At 42.2% G+C, this 26,230-nt stretch overlaps 1 protein-coding gene across 1 annotated transcript in view; it reads left to right on the forward strand.

The window, feature by feature from the left end:
- Positions 1–424: 424 nt before the first annotated feature.
- Positions 425–26,230, forward strand: part of disc1 (DISC1 scaffold protein) — a 53,766-nt gene continuing 27,960 nt past the window's right edge. The window contains exons 1-9 of the mRNA XM_074646613.1: positions 425–1,171; positions 6,072–6,985; positions 8,348–8,417; positions 10,029–10,185; positions 11,841–11,937; positions 12,298–12,530; positions 14,751–14,805; positions 16,676–16,778; positions 16,933–17,121. Of these exons, the coding sequence (XP_074502714.1) occupies positions 1,102–1,171; positions 6,072–6,985; positions 8,348–8,417; positions 10,029–10,185; positions 11,841–11,937; positions 12,298–12,530; positions 14,751–14,805; positions 16,676–16,778; positions 16,933–17,121 (1,888 nt within the window). The 5' untranslated portion in view covers positions 425–1,101. The remainder of the gene's footprint in view (positions 1,172–6,071; positions 6,986–8,347; positions 8,418–10,028; positions 10,186–11,840; positions 11,938–12,297; positions 12,531–14,750; positions 14,806–16,675; positions 16,779–16,932; positions 17,122–26,230) is intronic.

Raw genomic sequence — 26,230 nt, forward strand, 5'->3', positions numbered from 1 at the left:
TACAAAGAAACGTAACAAACCTAATATTAATATAAAATAAGCCAGTCTAAATACAGGAAAAAACATGTTATATACAAAAAATAGATAAATAAATAAAAAGAATATACACAAGTCAACAAAAAATAAATTAAAAAAAATAAATTAAAAAGGATAAAATAAAATAAAATACAAAGAAACTTAACAAACCTAATATTAATATAAAATAAGCCAGTATAGATACAGGAAAAACATATTATATACGAAAAATGGATAAATAAATAAAAAGAATACACACAAGTAAAAAAAATAAAAAAATTAAAAAGGATAAAATTAAATAAAATATATTTATTTATACATATATATATATATATATACTGTATACATATATACATACATATACGCACAGGCAGTACATACACATACAAAAACGCATAGAGCCTACATATAATCACAGCATGTTTTTCGTACATAATATTCCTCTTTTCCTCCACCAGTCATAATGATGTAAAACAAATAAAGCGTGCATGCATTACATACACAACCAGCAGCAGCGTTAACCGGTGATGTGTCCGCTGCATTCATAGGCTGCAGTCTGCAGTCCTGTCTGTGGTCGTGAGGCGGTCTGAAGAGTCTGGAGAGTCTGGAGTCAAATTCCTGAACACGTAGGAGCTCCTCGAGCTGCTCCAACACGACGCGCGACGCAGCGAGTAACGGATTACTGATCAACTGATCAACTCATCGATCACACACACTGATTTTGTATATTTATTACTTCTGCCATTTACAGCACGCCAAGGGATGTTTTTCCTATCAAGACACATGAAGATCTTTCCTCTCCTGATCAAATGCGCAACTGGACCCACTTGTTTGCTGCAGAGGAGAAATGTGAGAATCTGAAGTATCGATCAGGTAAATGTTTATTATGGACAAAGGAGCGCGTGTAAAAAGCCGGTTATTACAAAGTGGGGAGAAAAAAAAATAACAGGCTGGGTTGATTTTTTCCACAACGGAAATGAGATCAGTGCCATTGGCTGGCTCCACTTCTCCTAAAACATGGTCGATGTAACTCCATAGTGCTGGAGGATCTGATCTTCTCTCAAACAGCTTCTTGTTAATGGGAAGATGTTTGCTGGACTGATGGGGCTGGACTGTCACAGCAACTCTCTGCTTCACCACCGAGAAGTCATGGAAGGTAAAATATACATCTTCTTTTTTAACTATAAACTGCTGTTTCTCACAACACTCATCTCCTGCTGGAGGGACGATGATGGCGATCAAGAAGCCTGGTTTAAACCTAACCATACATTACTTTAAAATGATATACAAACATAATAATTTGGTTAAGAAGTCACTGAGAATGTCTTAAAGAGGAAAAACATACACTAGCAGCAGTAGAGAGCATGCAGTGGGTCTAAATACTGTTAACAGTGCTGGTTCAACTCATCCAAAACAAGACCTGCTATTTGCACTTTGTGTCACTGCATAAACAGAGTCTGCCTGACTGAAGGAGGATCTGTGTGCTTTTGAGTCCTTCTCAACAATGACAGTCACCCACTGCTGCTGGGTCTAGAATATGAACTGTCATTGCATTGTTCAGGTCAAAGAGGTCAAAGGCTCCCTATGACAGGTGATGAGTGCAAAGTGACTAAATACTATATACTAGGGTGTGGATCTTTCGGTATCGATTTTCAATTCAGTACATAGGGGTAATAATCTCAAATTATGTGATACAAATTATGGCATGACAGCAGAGTAAAGTGTGTATAAGATTATGGATTTTTTATATTTGAAAAAAGTGATATCAACCGATTGCAATAATATAAACACACAAAGGCAAAAGGTAACATTTATACATAAACTTGCACAAATAAAGACTTTATTATAAAAGATTTTTAATATTTCTCAATTCTCAGTGACTTCAAGAAGAACAACTTCCAGTTACACAAAAAATAAAATTGAAATTGGTATGCTTAGGCTAGAAACCTTTTTATTTCTCAGAAACGTGCCAATGTGAAACATAAATTGTAAATTGATTTTTTGGAAGTTGTGAATCAATTCAGAATCTTAGAAGATAAGAATCTCGATTCTTACATGAATTGATTTTTCCCCACCCTACTTAATACTTGCGGAAGATTTTTTTCCTCTGAATATGTAGATAAGGTGGAGACATATGATGGCACTGCCTTGTATATAATCTATCTTGCATAACTTACTTGCATATTTTACATACAGCTTTTCCTGTTATGTATTACTGTCTCTGATAGGAAGCACTTGTCTTCCTTAAAATCTGTGCAAACTTAAACTGTTTCTAACCAGGCTACTATTACCTTTACAATTTTAGTTTAAAATATTACAAGTAACAAAACAACCAGTGTTTTATGTCATGCTACAAAAGCACAGCTTCCCATCTCCCACTGTAAACAGCTAGTAAGATTACTGCCATTTATTATCTACTGAGAAACCTCCTATTGAATGTGTGACAATACAGCACCTGAAAGAAAAGACCTGCCTTTATACACTTTTCACATTGTTGTCATTTTGAATAAGTCAAATGAATCCTTAAATCAAACTCTAAGCCCTAACAGTGAAAGTGAAGGTAACACTGCTGACAGAGGTAACGTCGGTTGGGGACGGCATTATCAGCTGTAATCGCCGTATGAGAGCAGTGCAGAGCGGTGGCCATGAGCTAGCCAGTGGGGCACGCTCTCATGCACTAAAAAGCATGCACAGCCGGCCCAGCTATGTCAACAAAGCACAGAGAAACTCAGATTACAACACACACAGAGGGAGAGTGACTTCATTCTCTGCTCAGGTAGACATCACTCCTCTATATCTTTACATAGACAATAGTTGTTTGCTGCTATATTAGTACTCTGAATATCATAGAGCACTTTTAACTGTGCTACAAACAAAAGAAATAATATTTTTAGGTTTGTTGGGTATATTCATCATCACAATGTCAGTCTCTCGCTCCTCTCTGCTCAACCACATTCAGCTGGTTTATGATCCTCATGTGACCATACAGGAAGTGTGGAGCTGTTTTATTATAAAAGTCTCACCAGAGCAGAGATTCAAATCTGGATCGTCAGACATTACAGTTCAGTTTCCTGTAAGCCATTATACACATTTTTCCAGATAGACAGATTCATATCTAGGTCACCATTTGTCATATTTATGGTGAAAAGTAAACTTTCACTTCCCTATTTCTGTTGCTGTAGTCGGTCACAAGTGGCGAGTGGTGCTGCACATCTGCCGAGCAGTGCTGCTTCTCAGGAGGCTGCTGACATGCAGATCTGATGGTGTGTGTTTGTGTGTGTGTGAGGGTGCTGAGTTTGTTCCTCAAACGTTTGTGTTTTTATGGGATCCTCCACATTCCTCTGCTCTTTGGCCGAGGCCCTTTCAGCAACCAATGGGATGTTTAACCTAAGGGCTCCGAGGAGGGCCTGTTTAATCTGCAAAGGTAAATAATCTAGCCTCTCCAGGCCGAGACGCCCCGTTTTTCCCACACTTTGTGTTCTTCAGCGTTAGCAACATGTTGCATTATGTAAAAGCTGTTGCGGTGGGGGTTCATTTAGCCCTCGGTGCTGTTGAACCACTTCAGGTCTACTTTTGCTTATTTACCGTTTCTGCAGGAATTCCTGGCGAACTATTTTAGCACAAAGCCTGGCAGGAAGCAGCAAATGACATACCTCAACCGAGACGTAGATGCCCCCCAACACACAGACACACACACACACACACACACACACACACACACACACACACAGACACAATGGGCCCTGAGGCATTTCCTTCCCCTTTACTGAGAAGAGCTGTCTTTGTGTAATCGAAGCATGACGAGGATACTGTAACACTTTCTATCAACGAGTCCTTCCCCTTTCAGCTCCTTGACTCTCTGGAGTGGGCTCTATATTAGATCTTGACCACACCAGATGGTGGACGGTTGTGTTTGGTACCTTCAGACAGTGTTGGGTTTCTTAAATTGGTTATGGAACAGTGGCCACGTCTGCAAAGAAACACTAATGGAGCCGCGTGTAACCGGAGCTTTAGTGCGGTGGTCCCAGTGGACAGGAGACTCGGGTACAATGGGAACACCCCTATGTTACTCTCACTACTAATCCTGCCTTCCCATCCGCCTAACTGTCCCTTAAAGTGGGGTCTTTTTGTGTCTCTTCCTCTACAGTCACATGGGAGGCTTTAGGAGTGACATCACTGGAGGTCATGGGGGGTTGAGCAGGGGGCTGCGGTGGCTTTGTAGTGGTCATGGTTTGTTTGATGTCCTGTATTCCTGTCTTCACATACACAGAATTTGAATAACAGTGCTCCCATTGTAGAAACAAAATAGTAATATAATATGATAGATCCCCACTAGATACAGATGCGTTTGATTATTATGAATGTATAATTAAGCTTTTAAAAAGAAAAGTGTAAAGGGGTTTTACATTGACAGTATTATGAATGTCTCCAGTGTTTTCAGTACAAACGTCTATGTGTCAGTATGTCTCTGTGTGTGTGTGTGTGTGTGTGTGTGTGTGTGCGTGCGTGTGTGTGTGAGTGGGAAGAGAAAGTTGAGAGCCAGAAGTGAAAGAGAGAGCGAGAGCGTCGCAGCTGTACACAAAGGAGCTGTTGATTCCCAACATTTCAGCGTGTCTCCGTCTCTGAATTCTACACATTATACATGTATTAATCATGTGGCGCTGCAGCAGGTGTCCAGCTCTGAACACAAACTGCTCTTTATCATCCTGCTACACTTTCAGACCAAATACTGTTTACGCTGATGTTTTATTACTTCTCATTGGGTTGGCCTTGTGCCTGCAGTGGTTTTCAAACTATTTCTGTCATGGACCCCACCCCGATATAAACCTACAACATATTATTTATCCAGTAACAATATAAGAGAAGTTAAGAAATGATTCTATCTCGTCTCTCACGCGTGTGGTGTCCACAGTTTTGTCCGAAATCATTCACTATAACTTTAACTCATTTACCAATTTGGCGTTCTCTCTTCCAAATAATCCAGCCATGTAACTATCCATTCATGAAATGAAATCGCAAATTTTAGGATCTTCCATACCCCGGGAATATGCACCAACATTAATGATTTGTATCACCTATTGTAAATAAATAGAACCTATTCCAACGATGTAATCCACCAAATCACATTTAGGATATTCTCTTACGAATGATGAAATTCGGAGGGACAAAAAACCTAATTTATTAAAAAAATGTTGTATGCAAAAGTAGCTGACTAGGCTGCTGCAGAAGTAAAGACGATATCGTCCGATTAAACGGCTATCGGTTATATATATATATTGGTCGTTATGATATATTTAAAAATCCACTTTAGGGTATTCCACTGGCCCAAGTGGCAATTTTTTTAATAATGCTGCTTTAAACGTTGATTTTGTAGGATGTGTTTGCTTGATGCACAGTTTTCTTTAGTTTTGTCCGACCTGTATGAAACGTGTCGTAGCGCCCCCTACAAAAATAGTTTGTGATTTTGCTGTCTAAATTTATATTTCTAACTTAAATCTTAACAGCCTTGCTAGCATCAGAGCAGTTTTTCTTCCAACATGAGTCAGATTCCTTCAGTTTTCTTTCCTCTTCCACCGCTGGCTGCAGCATGTCCGGCCCCACAGTCTGAGAACCTCTGGTTTAGAGAACCTCTGGTTTAGTGCAGCATGTTTCCAAAGATAAACAAATTCAAATGTAACTCCAGGAAATGTTGTCCATGTAGTCCACTCCTCCACTGAGAGGCGTGCCTTAACTCAAAATGACTGTGTGGCTTTGGTATTTCCCAACAGCTGGAGCAGAACTCTGGGAAATGTCAGACATCTGCCCGAGTTGTTTTTCATGCAGTTAGCGATGCTAGCTTTAAGGGCAGGGGGGTGGGAGGGAAAAGTCATTTAGGTTTGGTTATACCACATTCAGAATACTTGCAATATGATGCCTTACATTCTTGTGTAATTGGCACATTTAGCGTCACATTTTCCTGATGTACTCCATGATTGCACGGTTAATCCTATGAGCTCATTGTTTATCTTCCTCATGACCGTGTTGTCCAGCTTAATGGTTAATCTCTGCATCGACAGGTGGCAGAGCATCAGGGACAGCTGGCAGCTCGGCTCGGAAGAGGCTCCACCGAAGACCGGGGTACATGAGAGGAGAGCAGTCCAGACTACAGAGCAATGCTCATGGACAGGAGGAGGAGGAGGAGGAGGAGGAGGAGGAGAAAGAGGAGGAGGAAGAAGGGAGGACCACTTGCATTAGGAACGGAAAATCTGGACGTCACACTGACATCACTGAGGAAACCAGCGCTCAGAGGACGAGTCTAACACCTGCTGTCAAAATGTCCTTAATGAATCAGCCTGATAAACTCACATGTAGCTCCTGGAAGAGTTTTCTCTGCTCTGTTACCCATCCTCTTCCCCATGTGGACTACAGTGCCACTAATGGTGCACCCAGCCACCGGGGTCCTTCCTCTCTGCCCCTGAATGAACTCAGGTTAAGCCCGAGCCCGGCCCTCAAATCCTCCCCAGAGGACTCCTTTAACTCCAGCTTCAGTTTCATCCAACAGTCTCTCAACTCCAGCCAGAGGACAACCACTGCCACACCATCCCGGGAACCAGAACCACTAAACCAGTCAACTAGTTTGCCTCAAACAAAACCAGCAACCTTATCCATCGAGCACATCTCAAAACAGTCAACTCCTGTCCAGTCACTGCCCTCCTCCGCCCCCAGCAGCCAGGCCGAGAGAGAGGAGCCGTCATTAGGTGGGAGGTTTTGGCGGGAGTTTACGCCCGACCTCCCTGACTGTGACTCCCGATCTCTGGACATAGAGATCACTTCCTCGCTGTCTGTGGACTCAGACACGGCCTCCGCCTCTTCTGTCACATCCGGCTACGAGAGTGCCACGCCTGCCTGCGACCAAGGCTGGGACAACTTTGTGAAGAAGTACGAGGGTGTGCTGCAAGACTGCCTCCAAAACAATCGCACGCACACTAAGGTGGGCATGATTGACTCCTGATGGGAAGATGAGATGTATTAAAACTCAGACTAAAGCACATCAAGATGTTATTTTTAAAGGAAAAGTTTGACATATTGGAAAACACATTTATTTGCTTTCCTGCCAAGAGTTAGATATGAAGATTGATACCGCTCTCAGATGTCTGTACGCTAAATATGAAGCTACATCCAGTTAGCATAGCACATGGAAACAGGGGAAACTGCTTAAAGAAACTGAAACTTGCATAAAGTTGAGGTCAAGGCTACTTTATTCAAATCAGGGGCATTCGATGCGACTTGCCGCCTCTGGAAACTCCCGAGAAACTTTTAAACTAACCGTTGTCGATATAAAATAAAGACAGATTTAGAAACTGCATGGCTTATTTCTCACCTTAACTGTTTTCATAATATAAGAGAAAAAAGTTTCCAAATGAGCCATCATGTTGGTTCCAGTTTAAAAGCTTGGAGCAGCAGCCCACGAGGCAAAGCGTTCATCCAATCAGGTGCCTCGTGCCTTGTGTCTAGTGGCAGCTCATTAAGCGTCAAATGCTGGGAGGCGAAGCGATCCCTTGCGTCCAAAAACGCCCCTGTGGACACGTACCATTAGCGTAGGCTACAGACACGAGAGTGGTAGTAAGCTATTGATCTTCTCATCTAACTCTCAACAGGAATTCAAATAAGCACATTTTTCAAAAATGCTAAACTGTTTCTTTAAGACACAAAAGCAAAGTAGGAAAACAGTGTGCATGTTTTGCTGAAGGTAAACACATTTTACTGAGCTTACAGAGCATCTAAAAGATCAACATGTAGCTCTATCTGCCATCTGCTATCTATCTGCAGCTCTACACTATCTATACTTTATAACTACTTAAATGTACGAGTGAGTTTTACCTTCTCGGGTTGTATGTATAGGCTAGAAGAAGTAAAACTACACAGTATTTCGCAAGATAAAAAAAACAAGGATTGGAGAAATGTCTCAAAAAATAATCTGATTTTATGAAGCAGAATTTTTTCTTTTGTTTTTTTATCCCATGACCTCTTTGAGGTCCTGATCCCCAAATTGAGAACCAATTCCTTAAAGCATAGGAGTTTACATACTAAACGAAACAGGTGAAATCCCTTAAATTGTCTGTTACAGACAAATGAGAAGGTAACTTTAAAAACATGTAGTTAAGTTCATTACTCTTCCCTGATGAGATGCAGTCTGAGTAGCAACACGTAGTAATGACGATGAGGTTTTAGTTGAAATGATGGTCATTGCACCCACACTTCTATTTTTGGCCTGTTGTGACTGTGTACAGAGAGCGTTGCCCTCTGGACTGTTGGGTAATCTGTCTTCTGTCTAACGTGTCTCCCCTCTCAGATTGAATCCATGATGTTGAAGCTGCAGCGGCTCCAGCAGAAAGCCATCTTGGATGACGACTATGACGCAGGTGAACTAAGACTTTCAGTTGAGCCGTTGCTTTAATAAGTAGGTCATTTCAGCCTCTAGCTGTGGATGGATTGTAGAGTTATTTTTAACTATGCCTTTTGATATTTTTACAAATCAAATTTTTGATGAAGTTATTTTATCCTTCTCAAGAACATTGTTGTTTTTTATTTAGTATAATGGAAAGTGGACAGTGAACTGAAAAAGGAACAGAGAGTTGCAGCATCTTAACATACAGTAACTCTGTGGGATTCTCCATTTATATCGAGGTTTCACTGACATGTTCAGTCAGGACATTTATCAGTTTGACGTTTAAGATGAGGGAAGATATGGGAAGTCCCCCAGTTCACTTAACTGGATTTCTTGCTAACTGAATTAGTGGTGGATGATACTGAGAAGTGTGCTAATAAAGCATGTGAGGCCTCACATTAATTGGAGCTGAAGAAATGGTTTGTTGTTTACTGACTCTGACACACATTTCACAACGAACTTACTGGAGAGTCTAGTAACTTTTACTGTGATTAATAAAACGAATCTTATATCTTATCGTATATTTATCAATGTGGCCTATACACAAAGTGTCTGTGACACTTCTTGGATTGATGATTAGTTTGACAGTTGAGTTGACACTGACTTTAATAGTATAGTGTTTTTTCTGTGTCATAAGCTGAAGGTTTGACCTGTCCGGATGCGTCAATAAGCCACGTTGAACTAAAAACTGGACATTATGAAACTACTGAAAGCAGCACAGAGAGTTGGAAAAGCTGAAACAAAATCCACATTTATTTACAAGAGAAACCTGTGGCTTAGGGCTATGTAAACACTAATTCATGTTTAGTCATTCACATTTAGCTTTTGATGTTTTAACTTTGAAGACTGCATGGGAAAGAACCAGCGAGTCCTCAAACCTAACACATTTGATCTGGACTTTATTTTGAATCTGTCTCCAGAAGAAACAGAATATGTTTTTCTGGCTGGCCTGAGGTTATTTTCAAAAAGAGGTTATATTGTATTCTGACTCATTTCTTGGCCTTTGTGACAGAAATAAATGCCAACATCTGCCGTAGACCTTGAACTACCGGTGTTTAAGCGGAGTGATTATTTGGGTCAGTGTGTCTTTTCAGGTTTTCTGTTTGCCTTTTGATATTGGTTATCACTCTTCTCTTCTCCACCTGTTTTTTTTGTCTGTCAGCAGCTAATCAAAGACAGTTTATTAGATTTTCTTGCTGATGAACATCTGGATGTTTTACCCTCTTTTTATCATCACAACCTAAATATTATGGCATTTACAGGGTCAAGAAATCAAGGAGATTTAAATGATAGGAATTATGTCTTCTTGGAAACAGCAAGCTGAGAATTGTTCAGTATTGACAGAAGTTTGCTCTCTGAGTGCCTTCTAGTTACGGTATAATTTGGTAATTGAATAAGCAGTGATGTGTGCAGACGTGTTATTTCAGTGAATGTAGGCTACGTAGACGTTGTGACCTAGAGAGTAATCTGATTTCTGTACAGTCACAACAAGTTTCTACATTGACTTTCTGACTTGAACCTAATATCTGAACCTTTTAGTGAATATTGCTGCATATTATTCAGTATATGTGTGTTTTGTTTTCAGCTGAGCGTTTTGGGAAAAAGCTGGAGGAGCTGTGCAGGGAGCGAGGCTCCCTGAAGCTGGGTTTACCCTCCAGACAGCACAGCGTGGCACTGTTCCTGGAGCGGCTCAGACAGGTGGTGCACGGCGCCCTCCAGAGGACGGACTGCAGTCAGTGCAGGTCAGTCACACAACATGGGCAACATAATGACCCAATGACGCATTATAAGTGTATAACTCACACTCTGCTGAGGTCACACTCAGTCAGAAATGAACATCACATTCTGCAGTTACTGTCATGCTAATTTATGAGCCATTTGTCTGATAAGAAACATTAATATCTCCGTAATCATAAGCTAATGTTTGATAGTGAAGTATAATTTGTCTCCCTTAATGACATATGGAGAACCACATGTTTAAGTGAAGTGTAGTGAAGCTTTATGTGGATAAATTGAATTTTATAAGCATTGTCGTGTGATCATGATCACGCTATATGTTCCATTATAATGTTGTAGGACAGACGGATAGAGAGGGATGTTATAAATAGCTCTTGTAACAGGAAGGAAATCAGGTGGGGCCTCTCCAGAGGCTATCCTGAACAAATGCAACCTAAAGCTCATGCAGCTATGCAGTGTTACTGTGTTTTCCACACATACCTGCATAAGAAACAGGAAAGAAAACATGCCCCCAAAGATGTAAAGGTCATCTCTGTTATGTAGCATGTCCTTCCACTTCAGTGAGTTGGAGAAAGAGTGAGAACAGCAGACATAAAACATTGGTTCAAATCAGGCGGCAACCTCTGGGTCTGAAAAGTGAAGCCAATGAGGAAGTGCTTTAAACTTGCATTCTTTCTAATAGCCAGCAGGGGGCGACTCCTCTGGTTGCAAAAAGAAGTCTGATTGTATAGAAGTCTATGAGAAAATGAGCCTACTTCTCACTTGATTTATTACCTCAGTAAACATTGTAAACATGAGTTTATGGTCTCAATCGCTAGTTTCAAGTCTTCTTCAATACAGCATGATGTTCATTTAGTAAATTATGGTCCCATTTAGAGTCAAATAGACCATAAAGCAGTGGATGCTTTAGGGCGTGACTACCTTGTGATTGACAGGTTGTTACAACGGTGTTGTCCAGTCTGGGAGTTGTCCGTGTTTACGTCTTACAACTTTAACCCTTTCACAGTGTGTTTTCAGTTCATGAAAGTTAATTGTAACATTGTGGTCGCTTAAAAATGTCTTATTCAGTGTTCAATTGTACTTAACTCCACCCTCTTGTGTCACTTCTGGTTGCAAAAAACCAAGATGGCGATGGACAAAATGTTGAACTCGAGGCTTCAAAATGGCAGTCCACAAACCAATGGGTGACGTCACGGTGACATTGTTTACTTATATACAGATATACATGACGGGCGTGACACGCTACAAATCAAAGTTGAGCTGTTGCAGCTTTCTCGAGAACCGCTCATACAAACATCGTCATACTCGACACTGCGCTTCCTTGGGTGCTGAGCAATACACTTGCTATGACACAGTTGCATCACAAACACAAGTCTCGGCTACTCAGAAATACAGTCTGGTTCACAGGAAGAACACACCCAAGTTGCTGTAAAACAGTATTAGTCATTTGCGTTGAGATAACCACTGCGGTTATTAAGTAGAGCATGGATTAAGTTAGATGTCCCAGTACACAGAGCACAAGAACTATAAACTTTAAAGAGACCAAAAGAACCCTGAATTGTGAATGTAGGTTATGAAAAATTAGAAAAGCCATGATTAAAGATGTGAAAACACCATTGCTGAGGCTTTTGTAGTGACTGTGTTTTTTTTGTGTTGTCAGGGAGGGTGTAGAGCCCGATGCAGGAGAGAGGTCCGACTCATTGCAGGGTCCACTGCATCGAAGAGATCGGCTGATCCAGGAGAAACGGCTGGTAGAGGCAAGTTCACTCTGACACAATACTCATAAATACTAATAATTTATAGAAGACTTATAGTTGTGCTGATATTTGCAGCTCTCTTTTTAAAGTTAATTCCAGGATTAGTGAAGTTTGGTTCTGTTTCAGGTAAAGCACTTGAATATAGTGCTAAATATACTTGTTTGGATAAATAAAGTACTACTATTTAATTTCATTTATTAGGATCCTAATTAGCTTCATCAAAACAAGGGCTATTTTTTACAATCACAACTACTATAAGAACAATGCTGTGTCCAACACACATAGAGAACAGAACAATAACCAAAATTGACAAGTAACGCCTGATAATTAACACAGGGATCATAAATAAACCCTGTGTAGGAGGAGGTAGCGGAGCTGCAGCGGAGGCTGACGGAGCTGAAGGACCGCAGTCGCTGCCTGGAGCAGCAGATCCAGCAGGAGGAGCAGCAGGTGGAGGCCGAGGAGCTGGAGGGCTCCGTGCTGAGGAGCTGCACCCTGGCCCAGCTACGCGACATGAGCCGGACCCTGCAGGACCTCGTCACCTCGGAAAACCGCACGCAGATCTCTGTCTCTCCTTCACCCTCCTTGCTCAGGTGCAGAATATTTTAGTTTCCTCTTACGCCAAATCATTTTGTTTACATGGGTGTTACATTGCACAAGTGTACAGTCTGAAAATTGTACATGATCATGTGCGAAGAGAGAGTCAAATCCAAATGAGGAAACATCTTTGCTCGCATTATTGGCTTTTGCTGTCCAGAAGGTGTATGTGCTTCTGCAAAAAATGTGCAAATGTATGAGGAAAATGTAAATGTCAAATTGCGCCTTGGGAGTGTTCTGTGAAGAAACATCTTCACACATTATACATTTGCATTTTACACCTTATTGTGATGGTTTTCTCCTATTGGTCACTGGAGTCGAACTTTGATTGGTCGAGTCTGAACGCTGCCGAACACCATAGCTGTGAAAATAATTTCCTGACTGGTCCATCACATGTATTGCCTTTACTCAGAAGTGGCATGATTGGCTGAAGGTTGCACTTGTAGTATAATGTATAACTACTTCATTGATTATAATAAATTATTGTATACTCTGTATGTATTTATATATCTTATATATACAATACGGATCATATGAAACGCACAAGATAAACCTCAAATATATGCTCATAGTCCTGCAGGTCAGGGATATTTTGACAGTAAATGACCTGCAGTACGTTCAGTCACCAGGTGGGGCTGCTAGAGAGCTGTGAGCGGTAGTGACACTACAACAATTATCAGTCCATGAATGTTTTCTCTGTATCAAGTCACGTAATTTCTTATCATTAAATTAGCTTGTTTGGAGGAGGATGTGTCAGAGCAGAGCCTCTATTTCACTAAATCTTTGCCTCCCAGCTTCATTCGTCCTCCGACAAACACAGTGGCATTTTGAATAAATCTCGCAGCAGGACCGTCTCATCTTTTACCAAGAAAGTACAACTGAGTCCAAAGCACACCATCATGTTTATCATATTTCAACCCAATTAACATCTCAAATAATAGCTAGAAGAGCTTTGACAATACAGATATAGTATTTTCACATTACAAAATAGCTCAAATTGCACACGCTCGCCTTCCAAATGGATGTAATGTAATGCAATAATTGTGTAAGACTTCATGATTAGTTTATTTTCAGGTTCAGATAGGATGCATCAAGCAGCCACAACTATTTTGGCTTCATTCCTTGCATCCCCCTGTGCCCTCAATCCTCTTCTCTCACACCTGCTTGAACCTGCTTTGAATTTTAATGGTTTTTCTCAGATGCAAATGATTACTTTGCATCACATCCTCTGAAGTTAATAGCTTGCGACGGAGCACCGTGGAAAGCCTCTCTGTCTTGCCACTCATTAGAAAGACATGTAAATTGTACTTATCGCCTTCTCGGTGGCGTGACCCACCATCACTGGTATAATTTGATATCTGACATATTCTCACCCCGGCTGAAACGCATTTATTCTCGCCACTGATTGAAATTGCGACCCCAGATTGGATATTCAGCTGCACATCTCCAGGTGGCGTGCTTTGGGTCATCATGATGATTGTGTTGATTGCAGTTCCTTTTCCAAATAACACATGGACTTTTCTTTCTCATATCGAGATTTATTTCCTCATGGCTACTGGATGAAAGAAATCCACACTATCCAGAGTAGCTGCATCCCCTAAAAAAGGTTGCAGCAACACTGATGTTCAGAGTGAACATCAGCTTGAATAACGTGAAAAGGGCAAACTGATTTTTGTGATATGAGACGATTGGGACGATCTCAAGGTGACTGTGTTGTGCATAATGGATTTTATGCTCCTTTTTTCCCCCTTTCTACTAATTGATTTAAATCTCTGTCACAGAATAATGTGACCTTAATGGTTTGTCCTGTTTGCATGTTTACATACATATACAGTCATTTTGCATTTAGAAATGTGATAAGAGGCTATAATAATGGAAGCTTATTATTTTTAAAGACTTGAGTTGACATCTAAACTAGAACAGTTACTGGAGAATAAACAATAGGCAGGACTTCTATGTTCACACTACGAGGGACAAAGCTACAGAACGACCAAGCGTGGCCGTTGAAGTGTTGCTCAAGCTCTCGTTGACGTAGTTATATCGTTAAATGGTCATGAAATATTCAGTAACTCTCTTGATAGTTGATAAACCACTCTGTTTAGCAACGTGATGAGTAGAAAACGGTGGATAATCCTGTCATTGACATCTATTGATTTCACTTGAAAGAAATTGCTTTTAGTACTGCACGGTAACATTTGTATTTCCTTCTTTTGCAGACTCCAGGAGCAGGAGCAGGCTTTGAATCTATCCATCAAGGAAGCCACTGCTAAAGTAAGCCACTGTTCCTCTGACCCGATTTAGTCGATAGCAGTTCAGCCTCCCCTCAGCATGCCAACAATGACTGAATGTGTGTGAATATCTAATGAGTAGTAAGTCAGACTAGAAAGCATGTACTGTGTGCCAGTGTCAGTGTATTAAATATGCATACTAAATGTCATGTCATGTGCTTATTTCGATTTGACGAGGAAGTGAACTGTCCATAGTTGCATTTAAGAGTTGTTGTTTTGAAAAATTCCCCCTAAAAATTCCTCCGTAGAACAATACAACACTAGAAAATTACAAATATCTGATTTTCAGAGTGTTTCTGATGAGCAAATAAGCAGCTGAATTCCAAATTTCAAAATATTTCAAAAACAACATTTTCACTCAGGTAAAAAAACCCTCAGCTTTTCTCAGATACAATTAGGGGGGGCTTCAAGGAAAATAGGTTTAGGAACCACTGCTCTGGTGGACAGTCGGGTATATTACACGCTTTGGCGTGAAATTGGTTAGAAATATCTGTTGAGCTATCGTCGCTTTGTTGGATTTTCTGTGTGTCGGTGGTGTATTCCTGTGTGTGAATGGCTTTGCATGCTTCCCTTTGTGTGTGCTTTGTCTCTGGAGTTCCCTCTTGCTTCTCAGGGGGTTTGCTTTTCCCTCTCACTGATCTCTATACATAAATCCCTGCAGCTGGAAAAAGCCAGAAGCAGCAGAAATCCGTTAAAAGTGGTGGTTTAAGGATAGAGGGAGAGAGGCACAGCAGTGGACGGGGCTCACAAAAGACCTCTTTGCTCTCACTGTGTCCTTTAGAAAGCCGTCATCAAATGGTCGGTCAAAGCTGCAACTGCACCTCAAAGGAATATGTAGGCTTTCCACGAAGAGACACTTTTACCTCAATCACAAGATTGTCCATTGTTAAGTTGAAATGAAAGGTTTTGTTCCTAAATGAGATATCCACCATGTGGAAAATGGCACACCTGCTGTGACAAAATGATTGCTGGCATGAAAGTAACTTTCACTTTCTCTATTGACTTTTTTCAAGACTGACGAATAGCCTGATGTTTGGAAATCAAAAATCACCAATGTCAGAATTTCTACAGCTTGAAAAAGCACTCCAGAGCAGTTTTCAGTTCATGTAATGCGTGAAAGAAAATTATTCAAGCCTGTTTGAAAAAAGCTGTTTTCTGTATTTCTGTGGGAAGAGAACTCCCTGGAGATGTTCTGCCTCAGAAATACCAACCTATTTGACAGCCTTTTCAAAGTGTTGCACAAATCTGTGTCAGATTCAAGACGAAAATGCGTCAGAAAATCCGGCTCCACATCCCATTGAGCGGTGAAAATAGTTCCTCAAAAGACAGAAACGCATCATGGGTATTGTATCTGGCTGTTACTCAAAGTGAATACATTGGAAAGAACAGAGGTTTAAAGGGCAGAGTGAGGGCAGATGAGGGCCAGACAGGCTGTATCTGAAGCCATCAACTCCTCTGTGAATACAGCAGAGCGAAGGTGCTGCATCCCCATCAGGCCCGTGACATTCAGGGCCTTTTTTTCCTCTCTGACATTCTAATGGCATCTTTTATGGAGATTTCACATTTCCCTGTCTGTCCACGTGAAAGGAGACGCACTCTCTTTCTTTCTAAAGGTTATAGACAAGGTAACACGTCGGGCGTTGATGCTCTGCTGTGTATTCAAAGCAGGGCGAGCACAGAAGGACGGAAATGAATCTGTAAGGTCTTGTAAGAATGAGTGTCAAAAAGAAAATGAAAGCGGAATTGGAAATGAGCTATGCATCCTGTGGGATCCATGTGTCTGCAAAGGTTTTGTTAGTTACCACCCTCCCCCCGCTCTCTCCTCAGCCTCTTCTTCTGTTCATTTTCCCCAGGTGGTCATGAGTCAGAGGCTGGGCAGCAGCCTGAGGAGGAAAGTCAGCGAGACTGAAACTCAGCTTTTGGCGCTGCATGAAGCCAAACTGGCGGCCATCTCAGGTAACTCCCCGCTCAACCTACATTTCACGTCTTCTATTTACCTCATTTACTTGAATCGCCCACCATTAGCCTCACTTAATTACGCTATTAATGATCGAGGCGCTCATTAATGGGCCCTGTAAGCCTAATGTCCTCCTGTGGTGCACTGGTGCAGGTAATGACTTCAGCAGTGCCAAGGAGCTGAAGGCTGAGATGAAGGCGGTGTACCTGGAGCGGGACCGGCTGGACGCTCTGGCCAAGAGGCTGCACAGCCTCAGCTCGGGGAGCAGCCAGGAGCTAACCAGGATGAAGGAGCAGCGGCAGCAGCTCAGGCAGGAGCTGGAGCAGAGGGAGGCCCAGCACGGTGAGTCACTGAGACTGAGTCTACATCAAGGTAACAGGGACTGTTTTCGCCCCAAAGGAGAAGCTGGGCTGCTGTGGACAGTACGATCCCTTCTCTAGGCCTAAATCTCAATCATATTTGTAAAAACATTCATGACTGGAGTCTATTTTTCTTACCAGGGAGCAGTAATGTAGACAGAAATGAGTGGCGTGCTTTTGTGTATTCCACCTAAACCACCACAAACTGCAGATAAAAACTTTCTAGCCATTAATGGGACAATCAATAATTGATCTTTACTCCTATAAATCTGCATTAACTGTTGTTTCTGGCCACTTGGGGGCAGTGGAAACAAGCTGTAAACACAACACTGACCAACACGTTCTCATCCCAACTCATCACATACTGCCGTTTTTCCTCGCCCCTTGGCGTCACTTTAGGTTTAGGCCACAAAACCACTTAGTTAGGTTTAGGAAAAAACTACATAGTAGGCTTGCTGCGGTAGTTGGTGTTAACGGTGTTACACGGTGGTCGGGCACACAGCGATTACAATATGTACCCACAGCCGCCATCGTTGTTTTGAAATTTTCATATAAATAAAACCCATTTAGTTAATTTTCGCGTATCAGCACCGTGTTATCAATACATAGTCGGACAACAGACGCTGCAAACTGAAAGTGAAAGTGTCTGCTCTGTACGGAATCTCAGCTCAGAGCTGCAGGAGTCAGATTTCACACACGGGACAAAAGAGTGTTGACAGACAAGACAATTGCGGAGGATTTGATGTCAAAGCGAAAAGCAAAAGCACCTCTTTGGGAATATTTCGGATTTAAACCCAATGCTATAAGGGAACCATAACGTTAATGATGCAATCGCCGTGTGGAGTACGGAGCGGTCACAGCCGGTGTGCGTGGCAGAGCAGCGCCAGGTGGAAACCTGCGGCCCCGCATCGAAAGCTGGACTGGAGTTAAAGATCAAAGTAAACGCACCACAGATATTGAGCGTCATCTTTTCTTGTAAAATGTCCGGTGTAATCACCGGTGTTGTCACAAGTTTATTAACCGGTGGGAAAATTCCCTCACCATCACATCCCTACAATATAAAACTACTATGTTTGTAAATTGAAAATGGAACTGAACGTTGTGAACACAGGACACGAACAAACAGCTGATTGTAAAGTGAAAGTGAAACTTAACACACCAGATATGAACAGCGGTCTCCTGGATGAAAGCTTTGTGTTTGTTGGACCCATCCACCTCAACTCACTATGCGTGTTGCTCTTTAAACTACGTCACCACAGTCACCCCCGGCACATTTTTTCTGAGCGTTTACGGTTGCCGCGAATGGGTTTACATTGTAGTTTATGGAACGCCCGGTGCGTCTCATATGTCAAAGGGTGCCTTGTGTGGCGGTATCACACGCCAACAGACGAAACCTTAGTATTTGATGCCTGGGCACTGACATACACAGCTAATACAGTTGCGATGGCGGCGTTAACAAAGCAACTGCTTGTTTACATAGAGTAACAATATCATTCATTTGAAATCGTGTCCATCTGGTGAATTTAAGTCCAATAGTCACTCTACTTTTAGTCCTGTTTTTGGTCACCTGGGGGACAAAATATGAAATAAAATAAAAGCACCATTATCAAAAACGAACACGCAACAACCGTTTTCTTGCCCACTGAGACTGAAAAACGTTTGTTGTATTTTTGAAAGGTGTCTCTCTCTGTCTTTGAAATAAACCTTTTAAATATCAATTCAAATGTGCATCATGAGAGCTCTTTGAAAGAGTAGTCCTCGCTTGATGTCGCTCAATGCTGGGAGGACACATCAATGGACGCTGACTTTTCTCCCAAATGAAGGAGAAGTGATCTGCTGTCGGTGGGGAGTCGGCATCAAATGAGTTACCAGCAGGATTGGCAGTTGTTGAGAGGAAGGGGAGCGGTGCTGGGACGGGGTGTGTGCAGGGGAAATGAGCTTTAGATTGTGTGAAGTAGCCAATTACCTCCAAGCTACTCAGTGCAGACATGATGTATCAGCGCTGGCACATTCTGCAACTAGAGGAGATCTGAATGCTGCTTAAAGAAAGGGCTCGCTGCAGAGAGTAGCACTCTCAAGTCCATCAGTCACAGGGAGATTTCTTAAAAAAAAAAAAAGGTCACTTTACCACTGAGATGGGTGTGCAGATAGGGAAGGGGAACGGTGAAGTGACGAGGCCAGAAAACCAGAAACTGGAGCTCTGGATCAGGGTCCTGCTGCAACCCCAAGGTGTGCAATCAGCCATCTAACATGCACTGATATCTAGACCATTAAGGCCTGTGGCTGCGGCCCATTGTCTTATCTTGAATGCACCCTCTGCTGTCACTAGGGGGCACCCTTTCATTGTTGCAGCCAGGCAGAGTTGCAGTGAGTTTTTATGGGGCATACAGCAATGCATGGACTTGGTATTTTTGTCCACATAAAGGTCCATGATTTGATATTATTGTAGCAGATCCTTTGACTTGAAAAAAATGTTTCTTTTCCTTTCACCTATGTGCATGAAGCTCAGTCACCTACCTGATTTTTGTAGCTGGAATACAGTCCTGAACACCTTGACTTGCTAAGCAGCCAGATAGCATTAATCTCTCCCCTGACAACCACCAAAGACACGTTCAAGTTCACCCCAGTATCCTGAATACACTGCGTGCCTCTCACAGAATAATGCAGCTCTCGGGGACATGGAGGCTGGGAAACCGGCGACATGCAAATGCTTGGGCTAAACAAAGGAATCAGGTGAGAGACGCGTCACAAATGTGGGAAGAGACGGCAAGTTAATGATTGGTTGCTCGATTGCTCAAGTGGGCGCACACAATATGGCAGCAGGCGTAATTTCACAATGCGTTGCTGACACCAAGCAAGGGGCTCATTAAACTGTCATCCCATTTGGTAATAAGGGGCTGGCACATGTTAGCTGGAAACTGATAGCCCACAAACAGCACATTACCATTTCTTTAGCTGGGGGGGATTAGAAATTACAGTCTACTTCAAAGTCAAGATGGCCGTCCTCTTGGTTTCTGACGCACATCCTTATGACACTAGTGCCATCTTATAACAAGAAAACCTCTTCTTGAAAAGGCCTACTGTCATGGCAAGAGCTCTAAAGCAGCATAGTTCAGCTGATACCTTGACAACATCCATGCACATGCATTCACTTAAACTACACAGCTCCAGCTTGTTGAGCATCTCCGCCCAGCGTACTTTGTGGTGTGGGTTTTTTTTGGCCTGGGAGCCATTACGTCCCTAATTGCCATTGACGTGAGTGCTGATGAATACCAAACCCATTACAGCCGGAGGTTTGATTCCCCGCTGAGAGTATAATTTTGCCCCCAAGAGAGAGCTGGAGTGATACTAAATTTACAAATAAATAATTGAAGAGCTGAATAACACGAGTAAATGACCCCCAGGAATGAGGACATTCAGATGTGGAGGCAGTGTCAGTGTGTGTTCCTCCTGATTTATCCACCAATGCTTATTTAATGCTATTGTTAGTATGCAGGCGGTATATTCTGTAGCAGGTAATTTGGCTATCTGCGATAAAGACAGTAGGTTGTCTTCTCCACATAGCTCCACTGAAACACACTTAATTAGTGTTTTTTCTTTTTCTTTTGCTGCATCTCCACCATCTACTCGTTCTTCATACAGCTCCCACTCCAGTGTCACCTCAGTGCTTTATGGTCCTTGACTCCTTGGCAGGATTTGGGAGCCCGTTCAGATCAAACTGTGCATACCGGTCGATCAAAATACTGTCTCTCTGCGTTATTAAACAAATGCAATTTCCTCTTAACGGAGTGCCAATAGTAAAGGCGAGGACATATATGATTTATTCATGACTCTGCCTCTTTCAGGGTGCTTCTGTTGAGAACATGATGGAACGTATGACAGCTCTTCTCCTAAAGAGTGTCTGAATGGTTGAGAGCAGTGTAGTGGTTAAGTGGACCCGGGAGAACGCTTCCTGGTTTTTGTCTCTCAAGTTTTTGCTTTTATTCTTTTTTTCCTTGTGATTCAGTAGAGGATGTTATTCCATTGTGAGTTTCATAGCGTTCATACCCATCAGAATTACTGCAAAAACAAAGGGAAGTTGATTGCAGTACGACTACAATAGCTCCCACCACTACATCAATCCATTTGTTTTCCGCACAACTTAAAAGGAGGTTGAGTTTCATGTTGGTTGCACTGCACACAAAGTAAAGCTGTTTTTAGCCATGCTACTGTAGCAGCATGTCAGTCCACCACTTTGGTCCAGATGTGTACATACCTGTAAAAAGTGGACAAAATCACTGTGACATCACCCATTGGTTTGCGGACGGCTGTTTTCAAACCTCGAGTTCGGCATTTAGACGGTCGTGTCTAGAAAGTAATCCCCAAGTTGCAAAACATTTTAGGCGACCAAAATGTTAATATTAACTTTCATGAACTGTAAACACACTGTCCAAGGTTTAAAGGTGTAAGACAAATTTATGGACAACTCCCTGACCAGACAACGCCTTGGTAGCGACCTGTCGATCACAAGGTAGCCACGCCCTAAAGCATACTCTGCTTTATGGTCTATTTGACTCTAAATGGAACCATAATTTACTAAATGAACATCATGCTGTATTGAAGAAGACCTGAAACTAGTGATTGCGACCATAAACTGATGTTTACAATGTTTACTGAGGTAATAAATCAAGTGAGAAGTAGGGTCATTTTCTCATAGACTTCCATACAATCAGACTTCTTTTTGCAACCAGAGGAGTCGCCCCCTGCTAACATTGAAATGTCAGCATTATCATTGTGAGCATGTTAGCATGCTGACATTAGCATTTAGCTTAAAGGTGCTGAATGTGAGATTGGGAGCATTTCTATTGCCTCCGCACAGCTCTCAACATAGCGACAGCTGAGCTGGCAGCTTTTAGCTAACAGCGCTAAGATAGCATTCACACAAGATCAGATGGCACGGCGAAAACGCAGGTTATCACATTCATTTTGAATGGTGCGTTTGGGCTTCGGTTGCGGTGGTTGCCGAAAAGTAGGTGGAAAAGTAGAAATAGAACCAACTTTTGGAGAAACGCAACCCGACGTCACGCTGCGATGGTCAATCACGTAACCAGTGGTCCAGAGCTGCCCATAGCCCAGCCATGAGTGAACAAAAGACATTAATCGTCACAGTTAATGGGCAATTAAAGTGACTCTCTCACACTGCCACACAACCCTGCAGGTGGGTGCTAATGCTTCTGTGATGGCGCTGTTGTTCGGGACGCTATTATTAGCTGTAACCGCCGTATGAGAGCAGACACGGCGGTCGTGAACTAGCCAGTGGGGCACGCTCGAATGCACAAACTTGCACTTAAAGCCCGGCAATGTCAACAAAGCAAGGAAAAGCTCGTAATATAACACACACAGAGGGAGACTGACTTCATTCTCTGCTCAGGTAGACATTACTCCGCTATATCTTTACATAGCAAATTGTTGTTTGCTGCTATATTAGTGCTCTGAATATTGTCTGGAGCGCCTTTAAAGCACCACTGTGACTAAATAGGCTACAGCCTCACAGACCAGCTAGCATGGCTAGTTTAGAAAAAAACTATTCAGTGGAGGGAAGAGATAAATTCAGAAACTTGTTTTTGTGGAAAATGTATCAGCCTGGTACTAATGGAGTTTCCCAAAGGATGCAGAGGAAATAATAAGATGCCAGTTTAATGGAGCAGGGATGTGAGCAGGTGAGCGGTTAAGATAGTGTTTTAGAGCTTTTATGGCCGCACATTTTGGGAGAGTTCCTGTTTGTTGGGCCTTTTAGTGACTTGACTTGAGTTATAATGACAGTGAGCATGTCTAACATTTCAGTCAGAGCGACAGAGTACCCAGAACTGAAATATATATATCCACCCAAGCACAGATTTTGTACACACAGCCAATTTTTGTCAAATGATTCCTTTTGTCGTGCATTCGTGCATAGCCCCACAATATGTTACGCCGTGCCAGCTGCAATCTGTGTGCTGCAATGCTTTGTGGTCCCACAGCCTTAAAGCATCATGGGTTATTGAGTGTCTGTCTGAGATATCAGCCTGTCCCTCTTCCTTCATTAGCTATGCTGCTTGGCTGCTGTTAAGTTCAGACACATTCATACAATGTGAGCGTCTGCATATGCTGACTGTGTGTTTGTGTTACCTGCAGTGCCGCTGCACTCAAAACAGCCCGAGCCGAGCTTAAACACATTAATCACAGTCGGTGCCTTCAACTCAATTACAAAGACACACAATTTCTCTTCTGCCTTATTATGCGCAGGCTTTTATAACACGCACATCGGTGGTGCTGCGTTAGCACGGAGCCGCCTCTAATTTGTTTGACAACGCAAGGGGCCTCACAGATGTTGGGTGCTTTTATTGTTACAAGGCAATAAAGAAACGGCTGCATTATTCACTTTCAATTAGGGAGCTGTTCAAATGCTCATAATGCAGCAGCAAATCCAAACACCTTGCCATCGTTAACTTCTGCAGGCTCATTAAAGCCCAGAACTTCATCATCGGGAATTGTGCATCACTGTGCGATATGCCTGCTCCATTTGTCTTTCTACACACTACTGATTGTAATCATAATTTTTATCAACTTTACATCTATTTAGCTGAAGTAATTATTTCGTCATTAGAATAATGAATGAGTATTTTGACCTATATTAAGCAAATGGCTTCTTTTTTTTTTGCAACACCCAGTAACACATCATCTTTCAATAGTGTCTGTTTGTGTTATGAATGAATGGCCTCTTCGATTTTGGCCGGGGTCTTTGGTGGCAATCAGTGATGTTTAGCGCCCGCTGAGATCACTGGTGTGAGGGGAGGCTGAGCTCATGAATTTTCCAGTGCAGGCTCTGTGAACGCCTTTTGTGAGGTTCCTTCAACACCAAATATACTGCCGCATGTATCGGGGACTAACAGACTGTCTCTCTTCTTTTTGGGCTTTTTAGTGCCGATTTTATTCGCATGGCCTGCCAATGACAGCCGCCTCCCGCAGACTTACAGGAAGTGGCAATATCGCCCTGTGCTCTGGTTCCACTTTGCGCAGGAGGAGGCTCTGCTGGTTGATGTCTTGTCCTGTTCCATAAAGGAAAGATTATTTTCATCTGTCACGCCCGAAGAGGCTCACTAGTTTCGCCACCGGTTGGCATGGCGACAGGATGGCACACTGCCGCTCAGTATCAGCATAGAAATAAATATTAAGTTAACACTCTCATGTCATATCTCCCATCTTCATCTGCCTTTTTGTATTGACTGTTTCTATTCCTCTCAGTATATTATTTCTAAATCTGGCTCTTGTTGGAGCCACAGCCTACTTAGTCATCTCACATCTGTACATGCTCCGTGCCATACGGAGTCAGGCTTAATGCCCCCCATGTATTATTCAATGGCTATCTCATTGCACGCTCCCTAACGGAGCCGGCATGAATGGAAGTTGACATGGGAGGGTCTGTCAGGTGGGATAGGATCTCACATAGCAATTAGAGGGGTGGTAAGTGAGCTGTCTGGTCCATGTACACCAGATCTGCTCACCAGATATGTGATAGCTCCTCCAGCGGCCTGCCTCTTCCCTCTGATTGAGCAGATTTGGCCACTTTGAATGACTCTCAGGCAAGATCTCTCTTTCTATAGCACACACACACAACCCCTATACATAACCTGACTACCTCCATCTCATTTCTTCTCCAAAGTATGAACAGGATTATTATACAGGATTAGTGTGTGTGTCTAAGTATGTGTGTGTCACAGCCACTTTCCTTTTCTCCCCGCTGCGACAGCCTCCAGCTTGTCTTTTCCTGGAGCTGATGCTGTCTAATAACCACCATCAAGACAATGATACAAATTATATTTCAAACCTCAGTGTGATTCAGAACAGCCAATTAGGCGACTTTCTCTCTGTGTGAGCAAGCTAAGTGGTATTACATTAGAGTAGCTACCAACCATTTTGGGCTTGTGTTTCCTTAAAATGAAGCAATGTCTACTTGTGACTACGTCATATGTTTTTTAAAGGTTCTCTATACGATATCCAAAGCATTAATATGTAAAGATATAGAGGAGTAATGTCTACCTGAGCAGAGAATGAAGTCACTCTCCCTCTGTGTGTGTTGTAATCAGAGCTTCTCTGTGCTTTCTTAACATCGCCGGGCCGGCCGTGCATGCATTTAGTGCATGTTAGCGTGCCCCACTAACTAGCTCACAGCTGCTGCTTTGCGCTGCTTTCATATGATAGTTACAGCTGATAATACCATCCTGGCTGGCAGCACCGTTGCGGAAGCGTAGCACCAACCCTCCGGTTCCCCCCCAGGTTAACAGTGTTAGCTCTGTCATCACTGTTGCCTTTGTTTTCACTGTTAGCGCTGTTAGCACCGTTAACTACGAGGCCCAGCTGTCCCCATGTTGGGAGCCGTGCGGGGGCAATAGAAATGCTCCCAATCTTGCATTTAGCACCTTTAACGTGGTATGTAAACGTCTCTATTTTACATTTTGGAAAATATGTTTATTGACTTTCTGTAATGTGCCAGTTTGTTTCTTGGCTGGTTGCAGTAACTTCCTGGAGTGAAAACAATCGATTAGTTGTCAACTATTAAATTAATCACCAACTATTTTGATAATCGATTAATCGGTTTGAGTCATTTCTTATAAAAAAAAGGTCAAAATTCTCTGATTCCAGCTTCTTAAATGTGAATATTTTCTGGTTTCTTTCCTCCTATATGACAATAAACTGAATATCTTTGAGTTGTGGACAAAACAAGACATTTGAGGACGTCATCTTGGACTTTGGGAAACACTGATCGACATTTTTCACCATTTTCTGACATTTTATACACCAAACAGCTAATCGATTAATCGAGAAAATAATCAACAGATTAATAGACAATGAAAATAATGGTTTGTTGCAGCCCTAGATAGCTCTCTCATGTCTGTACAGTAAATATGAAGCTACCAGCAACAGCTGGTTAGCTTAGTTTAGCACAAAGACTGGAAACAGGGGGAAAGTCTGGCTTAGCAAGCCAACACCTCTAAAGCTCACTAATTAACTTGGTTGTTTAATTTGTACAAAAATAGAAGTATTAGTGTAGTGTGCCAGTTTATTTCTTGGCT

This window comes from Sebastes fasciatus, chromosome 9 (genome assembly GCF_043250625.1).
Source record: "Sebastes fasciatus isolate fSebFas1 chromosome 9, fSebFas1.pri, whole genome shotgun sequence".
NCBI lineage: Eukaryota > Metazoa > Chordata > Actinopteri > Perciformes > Sebastidae > Sebastes > Sebastes fasciatus.